We start from the raw sequence: 13128 nt of genomic DNA, 5'->3' as shown, positions 1-13128 counted from the left end.
ATAGTCATGAAAATACAGAAAAATCTTTAAATGAGAAAGTGTGTCCAAACTTTTGGTCTGTACTGTATGTATGGATCAATGGAACACTATGGGTCAGTGCGCGCTCTGTGAAAGAATTGGACAGCAGTAGGATGTGTCACACGGATGTATGAATGTAGACGGACCATAAGTGATACTCCTGCTTACATTCATAATAGCAAATTGCTCAGTCATAAAACAGGAGACCATGAAAAGCAGCCACTGACCACTAGAGCATCCTCTGCTTACAAGTCTTATATTTTTTCATTACATCACTCACTTCAGAGTTGAAAACATCCTCCAAGTTCAGAATTTGCTGCGGTTTTGACACTGCGTATTTATGTGGCGTCAAAACCGTAGCGCAGATGTTACAGCATAGTGGATGGGTTTTCTAGAAATCCCATGTCCACTGTGCGTCTATGTGCACCTGCAAATCACGGAAGCTGACATGTCGCGTCTTTCAGATCCACAGCATGTCAATTTCTCTTGCGGATGACGCATGCGGATTTTCCCCATAGACTTGCATTAAAGATGAAAATCCGCATATGTAAAAAAAAAAATGCGTGTCTGCTAATTTGCATAATGGGTGCGGACATTTAGCATCCAAACACAGCAAATCCTGAACGTGGGAACCTTAAGTGACCCCAGCATTAAAACAACCAGGAGTTTAATGAAGATGTCAATCAGGACTAAGATCACCACATGCAATGCTAAGTGTCAGCTGGAATGGTGTAAAGCCAGGCTTTTCAATTATACTCTTCTTCTAGGGCTGTTCTCATCAGGCAGACCACAAAAAAAAGGCCCGGACCTCACAAGGCAGTCCAAGATGATGTTTGGGCCTCACCATCTGTAGTAGTGTAGAAGGGAGGACCGAGTTGCTGGAGTACCGGGTCCGGAACTGCTGGGGCCACACCTCCTGTTGCTGGAGGGAATGCAATTACAGCCGTAGCGAGCTGGTAACCTTGGTGAAGGGGGTGTGGCCAGGGACAGGAAGCAAAAAGGTGCTGCGCGGGAACAGAGCAGGTCTACCCGCCAGAATGCTGAGCAGGTGCGGAGCACAGCCACGGTGAGGGGTATGTTAGGCCGCAGCGTGCAGAGCCGGGGCGGCTGTGCGCCGGGTAACACGCACCAGGCAGAGCATTGCAGTGTGGGCGTCGGGGTGACGGCTGACACACAGATGAGCGCATGCTGAGCGAAGCCGTGCAGAGCAGCCGTTCAGGTGCCGGCGGCTGCCCAGAGAGACGCTTGCCGAGCTGAACTCTGCGGAGAACTTTATCCTTTTGCTCCAGAGTTATATGGACTAGAGGCTCAGTCCCGGAAACCGCCCGCTGCCGCCAGAAGCAGGATCGTGTATAGGACGAAAACACCTGAAGACGCCACATCCAGCGCCGCCAGAGTTCCACTACCCTTGGGCTCTCCAGCCAGTGACGAGCTGTGAAGCCACGATCAGTGAAACTGTTAACAAAAGACTGTCTACTTAACCACTTGTTATAACGTTTAACTGTTGCATTTTCTTTGTTTTGCCCATTATCTCCCTGCGAGGAGATCCTTACTGCTAAGAGATTAACTATAGTTAAACGGTCCTGCAGCATTCGCGTTACTGCATCCCAGCACCTGCTTCTCACAGTAGATCCGATCAGCTGTCATATGCGGGCTCCGCGTCAGTATCAAATGTGGGGAGACTACCTTGGACGTACCTATTCATCAAAGGTCTTGAAGGGGTTAATGCCTAAACCTCTGGCAACAAAAGTCAGTACACCCCTAAAAGAAAATAGCCAAATGGTGAACAATTAGCAATTTTTCCTCCCTGGTGTCATGTGACTCATTAGTGTTACAAGGTCTCAGGGGTGAATGGGGAGCAGGTATGGTAAGTTTGGTGTTATCCCTCTCACACTCTTCCATACTTGTCACTGGAAGTTCAACATGGCAGCTCATTGCAAAAAACTCTGAGGATATGAAAAATAAAATTCTTGCCCTGCATAAAGATGGCCTAGGCTATAAGAGGATTGCCAACACCCTGAAACTGAGCTGCAGCACGGTGGCCAAGACCATACAGTGGTTTAACAAGACAGATTCCACTGAGAACAGGCCTCACCATGGTTGAGCAAAGAAGCTGAGCGCACGTTATCAGTGCTATATCCAGAGGTTGTCTCTTCAATATAGAGATATGAGTGCTGCCAGCATTGCTGCACAGGTTAAAGGGGTGGGTCAGAGTCACTGCTCAGACCATACGCCGCACACTGCATCACATTGGTCTGCATGGCCAATGTTGCAGAAGGCAGCTTCTTGTACAGATGATGCACAAGAAAACCAACAAAGTTTGCAGAAGACAACCAGACTAAGGACATGTATTAATGGAACCACATCCTGTGGTCTGATGTGACCAAGATAAACTTATTTGGTTCAGATGGTGTCAAACGTGTGAACAGCAACCAGGTAAAGAGTACAAAGACAAGTGTGTCTTGCCTACAGTCAAGCATGGTGGGAGTGTCATGGTTTGGGGCTGCATGAGTGCTGCCCGCTGTGGGGAGCTGCAGTTCATTGAGGGAAGCATCACTTCCATCATGTACTGTGACATACTGAAGCAGAGCATGATCCCCCCCCTTCGGAAACTGGGCCACAGGGCAGTATGCCAACATTATAACGACTCCAAATACCTCTCCAAGACGACCACTGCCTTGCCAAAGAAACTGAGGGTAAAGGTGCAGGACTGGCCAAGCATATCTGTAGACGTAAACCATATTGAGCATTTGTGGAGCATCCTAAAATGGAAGGTGGAGGAGCACAAGGTCTCTAACATCCACCAGCTCCGTGATGTCACCATGGAGGAGTGAAAAGGATTCCAGTGGCAACCTGTGACGCTCTAGTGACCTCCATGCCCAGAAGGGTTAAAGAAGTGCTTCAAAATAATGGTGGCCAGACAAGATATTGGCACTTTGGGCACAATTTGGCATTTTCACGTAGGGTGTACTCACTTTTGTTGCCTGCAGTTTAGACATTTAGGGTATGTGTCCACGTTCAGGAAACGCTGAGTTTTTGACGCAGCGTTGAGCAGCATGCATAAAAAACGCAGCGTCCAGATGTTACAGCATAGTGGAGGGGATTTCATGAAATGCTGTCTCCACTATGCAGTAAAAGACGCATGCGGCACACCCGAGAAAACTCACATGCGGCGCATCTTTTAAGAATGCAGCATGTCCTTACATGGCAGAAAAAACTCAAGGACAACGCAGGTGACCTGCCAGTGACCTCAGGTGCAGATCTGGTCAGGATTTTACCTGCATAAAATCCTGACCAAATCCTGATGCAATCCTGAACGTGGACACATACCCTAATGGCTGTGCGTTGAGTTATTTGGAGGGCTCACCAAATTTACACTGCTATACAAGCTGTACACGGACTACATTGTCTCAAAGTGTCATATTTTCAGTGTTGTCCCATGAAAAAAATAATAAATTATTTACAAAAATGTGAGGGGTGTACTCACTTTTTTGATATACATATTATACACACAAACCCCACTGTTCATCTCACTTGAGACTTATTATGGTGGTCACTTGTTGATATTCTGTTTCCCTCTTTTATTTGATCCTCCTTCAATGCCTATAGAAAATAAATTATTGTAATGGATATATATTTATGGGTGGTGTTTGGTTACTCTTTGGTAGTCATTTGCAGGCAATATATTATGTTGGTGTACTCTACCTTATTACCCTTTTCATTTATTGGAGAAATTACACTGACGTTCTTAACCAGTAAAAACAATGTGTTACATCAATTTTGTGGCACTAATCTGAGAGCAGCATGATGTAGGGGGAATAGACCCTAATTCCAGTAATCTGTTACTAACTAGGTTGCTTAGTGTAGCTTTTATATAATCAATTACCAGCAAGATAATATCAGAGGAATACTTGGTCTGCTGCCTGGTAGTTCAACCCCAACCCCACCATTGATAGGTAGCTTTCTGCCTATGCACAGCGTGCACAGAAAGCTTTTAAAATCGGTTATGTGGATGGAGTTATATGGAGCTCAGCATTCAGAGAACTGCTCGATCTACAGCAGATAAAACAGTATTTAAATTAAAACTGCAGCAAGAAGACCAGTAAGCGATACATCACTGGAATCAGGGTCTCTGCACCTGCATCATACGGATGTCAGATGGGGTAAAAAAAACTGGTGATTGATTCCCCTTCAGCGAAATCAGTGTAAAACCAACTGGGCACAGAGTGGATCCCCCCCTGACCTCTTCATTGCCAGCTCTTCCTGATTGACAGGCCTTTTTCTTACACACACACATAGGGAGAGTCCTGTCAATCAGGCTGAGGAGCGGCGCAAATTCTGTTCTCGACTTATTTTTCCATTGTTTTTTCTAAAATTCTGCAGGTTTACAGCTTTACAATATAATAGTTGATGTTCATCCTTCTTATTTCCAGTAGATGAAGATCCATGCGCACCATGTGTTGGACAAGACTCCGATACGGCCCTGTAATGAGCTCTGCATCTGTGCGATTAGCCGGTAACACAGGATTTGTCCCATTTAAATAGAAATATGAGAATTTCCAGAATTAGCTGATGTCGCCCAAGGGTGAAGGGATTGGATGCGAGATCTTAATATATGGTCTGAGAAATAATAATGAATGAATAAAAGACACAACAGCAGGACTTTTCCCACAAACTAGGTTTATTATAATTTATATTAAGTCAGTTCAGAACCACTGTACACATAAGCCCGAGTATATCTCAAAAGGAGTGTAGCTATGCCTAGGACCCCCCACAGTCCGCAGCCTGCGTCACTGTATAACGGCATCCACTATGGAAAGCACAGGAAGAAGCAAGCAGATCTGCCACCCCAGGACTATACACTACGTCACAAGGTCCCATGGAACAGAGTTCAGGCCAGCTGACCGATTCCACAGAAGAAGCACGTGAATCAAAATATCCATACAAAATATATATAAATATAGAACTCTATCTCTATATACTGGGAGTGTAAACGTATATTGGAAAGTGTAAACTGGCGTACAAAAATGTAATATCTCTTTAAAAAGCACAGATTCAGAACCTGGCCAGCCAAGTCCATACCTCGGGTGACAGAAGGCGAACTGAACACTGCTCTGCGAAACACCTATCTGACATCTGTACAAACCTCAGCGTTTTACAGGTTATGCTGTGAAATTCATTGGTTCCCACCCAGATGACTCAAGGAGGGGACAAACATGACAGATTGTTGAACTTACAAGCCCAACAGCTGGAATCCAAGCCTACCTTGGACCAACGCCTTATTAAAGCTTGTCGGATTTTTTGCGACTTGCTTGTTACAGTCGCAGCACCCTTAGGTGACCCCATTTATTTGGATTGTGCTACAATGTAGCAACGACACCTAACGAACTTAGGTCACATGACGTGTGTCATTACCAAAGTCTCCATATAGCCCCAGCCTAAAGTAAGTGCACCATGGGCAAGTCTAAGGCACAACACCAAATCAAGAAGGCGGCAAGCAAAGCTGCACAAAATTATGGGTCTGGCAAAGAGCTAACGACTTGCCCATTAATTACCCATGCAAGCCCTTAGCTTACTCAACCAGCTAAGCTGTCTCATAGCGATAAGCCATGATTTATGGACCAAAAATAATATTATCGCGCTCTATGTATTAATCTATGGCATTTTCCAATCTAAGAACATTTTTAATTAATCCAAGACAAGCCATCACATTATTCAGAATCACAGCCCAGAGCTGCATTCATAACGGTGCAGGCTCCAGAGCCAAGTCTCCAAGCCTTCTCGGCTGGCTCTACGTCTGTACACCACCTGAGCTGGTAATTGTACAGCAACTGTCCGACTGCATTATTTAAGGCCCATTAAAGCCGATGAGAATGTGTCCGTCAACATATTTGTTTCTAACAACCACCAGCAGAATTATAAATGACGCTCTGGAGTACGATACAGCCTATATCTTAGGATCAGTAGAAGGTAAGTAAAATATTTACAAAATTTGTGAATTTTTATGCAGATTATGCACCAAGCACGAAATGGTCTCCAAAACTGGGCATAAACGTTCAAATACCATAAAATAGTTAATAAAAAGTTAGTATCCGAGATTCCTGAAGCCTTACAATGGGAACCTCCATATTGAACTTCACAGGTCCCTAGGATTGATTTTTTTTTTTTTAGTTACTGCTGCGATACATATAAATCTATTCACATTGCCTTGTAGTTTCCATTAAATGTCCACCCGGTCGGCCACGTCAGTGTCCACATCTCCAGTCTCTCATGCACGTTCTTTCTTACACTTTCAGCATTAGTTCCATCTTGGACACTTGCTTGTCATTCTGTAATATCCATCACTCAGGATCTCTCATCTTTAACCAACTTTCGTTGATCACATCCTTGTTCCTTCACAATCAACATTCCAGAAACCCTCTGAAAAAGCCAACGTTCATGTCCTCCTCCCACCCAACATCTCCTCCTCTCTTCATCCTGCTATATTCCTCTTATTACATACATTATCTTTACAGTATCTCGCACTTCCTAAGTTGTGTGTGTGTGTGTTAGTTAGTTGCGTGCATTTTATTTCCACCATGATTATTATTTGTTATTGTGGATTCTGGCTCCTGGAACAAGTTTGTTGCCCGCTATCCCACCTATATGGACATGAGATCAGCAGACAAGTTCTTGTCGCATGTGTATGATCTGTAGTAATGCATCTTGCACATCTGCATCCATATGACCCTGTAAAAAAAATAAAGAGAAAAAAAAGGTTTAGCATGAGAAACCCAACAGTAATAATGTATGTGTGACACTAGGACAAGGAAGATTTTCATTTATTTGGACGTGAACATTCAAAGTCCATGGTGGTCTATATTAGCTGCTTACCTGCACAGCATTCAGAAGATGAGCACGATAGATCGAAATAATCTCCTGGTGTCTCCGGTGCGTGTCCTGAGACAAAGATGTGTGATTAGATAAGGATTGCAGAATGAAGTCCTTGCTATACATAAGGATGATGTGAGGACAGGTGATTAATGTATGATCTCTGGGACCCTGCTGATCACAAGAACATGGCTCCCATTTCTACTCAATGTGCAGTTTATGAGATTGACGGAGATGGTTGTACTCTGTCAGTCCCATAGACAATGAATGGAGAGGTAGTGTGCATACAGGTCCACAGCTATAGTCAAACATTTCCATAAAGAACCCAGTATTATAGGTTAATAGATCGGGGATCTTCATTTCTTGGCTAAAAAGAGCCCTGTATGACATGGATAATCCATTCATTTGAACAGGCATTGTGTAGTGTAAAACGTCCCCTGTGGTGGCGCTGCAGGAAAACTGAATAGGTTTCCTCAGTTCAGATTACTATTTCTTCTCAAAGGACCTTTCAAACACATGGAATTTTTTTTAGCGATAACTTAATCCTACGAGTTGGCACTTACATCTAATTGGCACTGTAGAGATTTGATCTGGCTTTGCAGGGGCTCGGTAGACTGGGTCTTCTCGGGGAGCAGGGACAAACTCTGCTTCAGCCTGTCCACGTCAGTGAGAAGGGACCGGATCTGGCCGTAGGAGGAGAAACGTTACATTAGATCCATGTAGTATGTGATATCTACTAATAAGACATGCATGTAAAGATGCAATGATCCCATAATCTTCAGCCACCAGTTTAGACGCATTTACAGAATCTACATAATTCGCCTACAAACTTCCTGTCTCACCTGCTTGTCTTTGCTTTCCAGATCCCCTGCTGACTGTTGGATGGTTTCCTTCAGTCCCTCGATTGTAGACTGTGATTGTTTGTGCTTCTCCATGAGTTTACCGATCTCTTGTTCTTGACCGCTGCTCTTTTGCCTTAGTTTCTCGCCGTGCCGCAGCGCCTCTTGCAAGTCTTGAGCCGCACGTTTGCCGTCCTCTCTGAAGCGATTGCCGGTTTCCTCGAGCTGAGCCACTCTCTGTTCTAGAGCGGTTTTAACCACGCTAAAATCATATTTCTCCCTACTGCTGTAACGCTCCAGTTCATCCAGATTTTGATGGGTCTTCATTAATTCCTCGCGGAGCATGCTTGTTTCCTGCTCAGCCAGGCGCCATTTCTCCTCCTTTTCCTTTACCTTCTGTTCGGCTGCTGCGGCACTTCTCTGCCAGGCCTCCTTTTCTTCAGCATGCTGGGAACTGGAGACAGAAGCAGCTTTCTGGTTCTTCAGCTCCTGATCCAAGTTCCGGACTTTCTCCTGCATCTTCTCACATAGGCTAGCTTTGGCAGTAAGCTCAGCCTCTAGAGTCGCCTTCGTGTTCTTCAAGGTGGTTTGCAATTCATTGTGTCGCTCTATAGGAATGTACTGACTGCTGAGACTTTCCTGCATCTCCTTGAGCTTCTTTCTGGCCTGCAGGTTCTCTTCCTGCAACCCATGTTGTTTCTGCTCAGAGTCCATCTGAGACTTCTGTAACCGCTCTAAGCAGCATCGTAGGTTCTCCAGTTCTGTAAGCATTGTGCTTTCTTCTTGCTTTCGAGACATACGTTCTTCAGCAAGGCTACGTTCTGCAATCTCCAGTTCGTTCCTGAGATTTAAAGTTACCTGTTGCTGCTTGGTAAGCTCATCTTGTGACGTCTGGGTCACACGACGCTGTTTCTGCAGTTCAGAATCCATCTCACTTCTCATTGCCTGGAAGTTTTTCTCCTTCTCCTCAATACTGGTAAGAGGGGCGTATTTTTCAGTAATGCAGTGCTGCAATGTGTCCAGCTCTGCTCTCTGTTCTCCGAGAGCCACCTGTAACTTCCTCACCTCCTCTTTTTCACGCTGGTAGCGGGCATGTGCCTGTAGATACTCTTGTTCAATCTGTTCTGTGCATTTCTGCAGCTCTGACACTTTCTCCTCATGTTCTTTTTGTGTCACATAGTCAGAATCCAACTTTTTCTTCACATTGTGCAGCTGGGACTGCAATTCTGCATGAGCAGCGGCCTCTTTGGAGGCCTGTTCCCGCAATTCTGCAGTCTTGTCAGTCTCACATTTCAGCTTTTCTTGCAATTCAGTTTGCCATGCAGCCGCACTCTTCAGCTGTTTCTGTAAGTCAGAGTTCAGTGTAGACTCGCAGTCCAGCTTGGCTTGCAGAGCGGTTTGTGCGGTAACAAGACTCTCTAGCTCTGCCCGAACCATTGTCATCTCTTTCCTCTCACTTTCCTGCTGTTTCCTGATCCGGACCAGCTCAGCTTTGGATTTGTCTAACTCAGCAGTCAGTGAAGCAGAAGTCTGCAGATGTGTAGTCAGAGGTATGTGATTTTCCCGCAGATTGGCATTCTCTGACAGAAGAGAATTTGCCTTCTTTGCCTCCTCCTCGCATTTCTTAGACACTTCTGCTAGTTGTTTCTCCAGTTCTTTGATCCTCAGCTGCATATTCTTCATATTTTTCTCATGCTCCTCCCGGGGTGTAGTGGACGACTGGAGAAGCATCATCCCCTCCTTTAATGTTTTGCTCTCACCCACGAGCCGCTCTTGTTCCTGCTCTGCCTTCCTGTTACTAGTCTCCGACTCCACCAATTTCTGGCTTAGTACAGCAATGGTTTCCTCACAAGCTCTCTTGGTCTCTGCATGCAGTTGTGCTGGGACATGCTGACTTCTCATCTCTCCTTTTAAATCCTCAATTTGTCTCTGCAGAAGAATTTTCTCTGTTTGCAACTTTTCTCCTTCCCGTCCAAGTATACCATTCTTTACTTTAAGTTCATTGAACTCCTTCTGGAGTATGTCCCACTTTGCTTCTGACCTCTTCTTTTCTTTGTTGGCATTTTCAAGATCATCTCTAACCTTGGCCAGTTCCTGCTCAGTCTCTTCTAAGCTCCGCGACTTTTCATTTACTTCATTTGTCAGAAGACATCTCATGTTCTCAAACTTGTCTGTGGTGACGGCCAGAGCAAGCTGCTCTCTAGCCTCTTGGGTCCTTCGCTCCGCGCGTTCCTTTTCTTCCTCACACACGGCGAGTGCATCCTGTAAGCGGCGATTCTCCTTGCGCAAGCGTCCATCTTCCCTGCGCAGCTCCTGCACCAGGAGCTCATTGTGCCGAAGTTGGTTGCGTAACTTCCCGACTTCGGCAGATGCACCTTCGTATTTGGTTTTTATCTCTCGAAGTTGCTCCTGCAATTCCTCGGCACGAGAGCTGCCACTTAGCGCTTCTTGGGTTAGGTGATCTTTCAGTGCCAAGAAATGTGTTTGCATCTGCTTCACTTTGCTTTCGGAGTCCAACATGCGTTTCTGGACATCACGGAGTGCTTCTTCTAGTTGACGAATCTGCTTGTCGGACTCTACTTTACTCCGATCTCGCTCGGACGCTAGAGCTACACACTCAGACGACCTCCTTGAAAGCTCTTGCTGCAGCCTCACAGTTTCATCCCTGGCCATTTCATAGTATCGGCGGATGGATTCTAGTTCCTGGCGCTGGTCAGCATTTTCCCCAGGAAGTTCCAGAGGTCGCAGCTGTGACCTGGCCGGCAGGTGAGCTACAAGCTGCACAGAAATAAAATAAAAAGTTGTCAAACTACAACCATTATTGTATCCATCACTAAATAATTGTATGTTCGTGTATACCTCGTACAAATAGTGCAGTTACATATTCCATATAAAAAGGCTCAGGACTTAAGAGCATTTTTCCCACTTTTTTAACCTAATTTTCAAGAAGTTGTGTTGGATATTGTGCAGGAAACGAAGTTGGACAATGATAAAGCAAACATTGCAGACTGCCCATGTTTTTTTCACACTCCTTACCTGTGGATCAGCGTTTAGAACAAGATTTTGTTTCATTACTATATCTTCTTTACCTAGAACAAAAATCAAGAATTAGTGACTCATATATATACACTCACCGGCCACTTTATTAGGTACACCATGCTAGTAACGGGTTGGACCCCCTTTTGCCTTCAGAACTGCCTCAATTCTTCGTGGCATAGATTCAACAAGGTGCTGGAAGCATTCCTCAGAGATTTTGGTCCATATTGACATGATGGCATCACACAGTTGCCGCAGATTTGTCGGCTGCACATCCCAAAGATGCTCCATACAAGGCAGGATGGATCCATGCTTTCATGTTGTTTACGCCAAATTCTGACCCTACCATCCGAATGTCGCAGTAGAAATCGAGACTCATCAGACCAAGCAACGTTTTTCCAATCTTCTACTGTCCAATTTCGATGAGCTTGTACAAATTGTAGCCTCAGTTTCCTGTTCTTAGCTGAAAGGAGTGGTACCCGGTGTGGTCTTCTGCTGCTGTAGCCCATCTGCCTCAAAGTTCGACGCACTGTGCGTTCAGAGATGCTCTTAGGCCTACCTTGGTTGTAACGGGTGGCGATTTGAGTCACTGTTGCCTTTCTATCAGCTCGAACCAGTCTGCCCATTCTCCTCTGACCTCTGGCATCAACAAGGCATTTCCGCCCACAGAACTGCCGCTCACTGGATTTTTTTTATTTTTCGGACCATTCTCTGTAAACCCTAGAGATGGTTGTGCGTGAAAATCCCAGTAGATCAGCAGTTTCTGAAATACTCAGACCAGCCCTTCTGGCACCAACAACCATGCCACGTTCAAAGGCACTCAAATCACCTTTCTTCCCCATACTGATGCTCGGTTTGAACTGCAGGAGATTGTCTTGACCATGTCTACATGCCTAAATGCACTGAGTTGCCGCCATGTGATTGGCTGATTAGAAATTAAGTGTTAACAAGAAGTTGGACAGGTGTACCTAATAAAGTGGCCGGTGAGTGTGTATATATATATATATATATATATATATATATATATATATATATATATATATATATATATATATATATAGATATATATATATAGATATATATATATAGATATATATAGATATATATAGATATATATAGATATATATAGATATATATATATATATATATATAGATATATATATATATAGGAGAGGAGAAGAGCCGGTATGTTGGGTGTACAACTTCATACTTACCATTGCTGAAAGGGCTGCTAGGGGCCGAGTGATTTTTCTGCTGAAAAATAGAGAAAAAAAATAAAAGTGTTAATGCTAAGTTTACAGGTCAAATATTATTGCCTACCTCACCGCAAATCATAGCCATCTCATCTAGCCAAAGTCATTCTCACAGATCAAAAGGTTGACTTGTCTGGTCTAGCCGCCTATGGTTCCAAAATAATAAATTTCAAAGATCACCACTAATAGGTGAAGAGAACCTGTCATGTGAAAAATGGCATCTGATCTGCAGGCAGCATGTCCTGGAGCTGGAATGGACGGACAGATGGATATACATTTTTCTAGGAAACGTTTCGGTTAATCTTACATGTTACTCGCTGAAAGCCCTGATCTTTATATGCATAGGAGCCAAGTGGGCGGTCCTACTTGTGATTGACAGTCTTTCCTGTATGACGGTGTATGCAGAGATAATTGTCAAACACTGACAGACAGTTCTGGACTCTAACATACAAGAAACAGGGGTCTGAGTGAATAAAATACAAGTTATGAATTACTGAATGTTTACCTGTAAACCCACCATATAGATTATTCCCCATACTTTGATCCACAGAGTGGACTACGTGTACAACATGACAGGTTGCCTTCAATAACACAAAGGCCCGGATTCATCATTTATGGGATTATCTTTTGTCTTTCTTTCCTTGTAGCACTAGCAGATTCTGCACCAAATTCATCAAAAACACTGCACAAACTCTGACCAATTGGTAAGAATTAAAAAATGCTTATTTTTTTCTCTTTTATGCCTTTTTAGAGTAAAAAAGGCACACAACCATTTCAACAAGGGCTAAAATGTTGCACTTTATTCTTCAAGTGTGGAAATAAATTTAGAGGGATTGTGTCCTTCTCCACTAGGAGGCTGGAGTACAAGTCTGAACAATTCTGCAACATTTCGAAAAGTTGGAACTGATGAATTCGGACAGAACATCTGCAACTATGGTGTTCAATGAACAATTTAGAAAATAAAATGGAGCACAGCAAAGACAACTTTTAATAGAATTGAATAAGGAACAAAGGCCATGATTATAGATTTCCTCAATCATCGCCTCTGAAAAGCAATTGCAATTGTTCGGATTCATATGCAGCTATCGGGTTCTGCCTTTAATTTTGGCCTA

General features: G+C 44.1%; 1 protein-coding gene across 4 annotated transcripts in view; it reads right to left on the bottom strand.

The window, feature by feature from the left end:
- Positions 1–4681: 4681 nt before the first annotated feature.
- Positions 4682–13128, bottom strand: part of UACA (uveal autoantigen with coiled-coil domains and ankyrin repeats) — a 119748-nt gene continuing 111301 nt past the window's right edge. For 3 of the 4 annotated variants that reach the window (XM_077263197.1, XM_077263194.1, XM_077263196.1), the window contains exons 14-19: positions 11978–12017; positions 10764–10816; positions 7731–10505; positions 7452–7571; positions 6892–6957; positions 4682–6747 (exon numbers count right to left, since the gene is read on the bottom strand). In XM_077263197.1, the coding sequence (XP_077119312.1) occupies positions 6676–6747; positions 6892–6957; positions 7452–7571; positions 7731–10505; positions 10764–10816; positions 11978–12017 (3126 nt within the window). In that variant the 3' untranslated portion in view covers positions 4682–6675. The remainder of the gene's footprint in view (positions 6748–6891; positions 6958–7451; positions 7572–7730; positions 10506–10763; positions 10817–11977; positions 12018–13128) is intronic. The other variant, XM_077263195.1, reaches the window with a different exon arrangement.

The sequence above is a fragment of the Ranitomeya variabilis genome, chromosome 5, assembly GCF_051348905.1.
Source record: "Ranitomeya variabilis isolate aRanVar5 chromosome 5, aRanVar5.hap1, whole genome shotgun sequence".
NCBI classification, from domain to species: Eukaryota; Metazoa; Chordata; class Amphibia; order Anura; family Dendrobatidae; genus Ranitomeya; species Ranitomeya variabilis.
The sequence above is the reverse complement of the archived record's forward strand: the minus strand, read 5'-3'. Positions and strand labels throughout refer to the sequence as shown.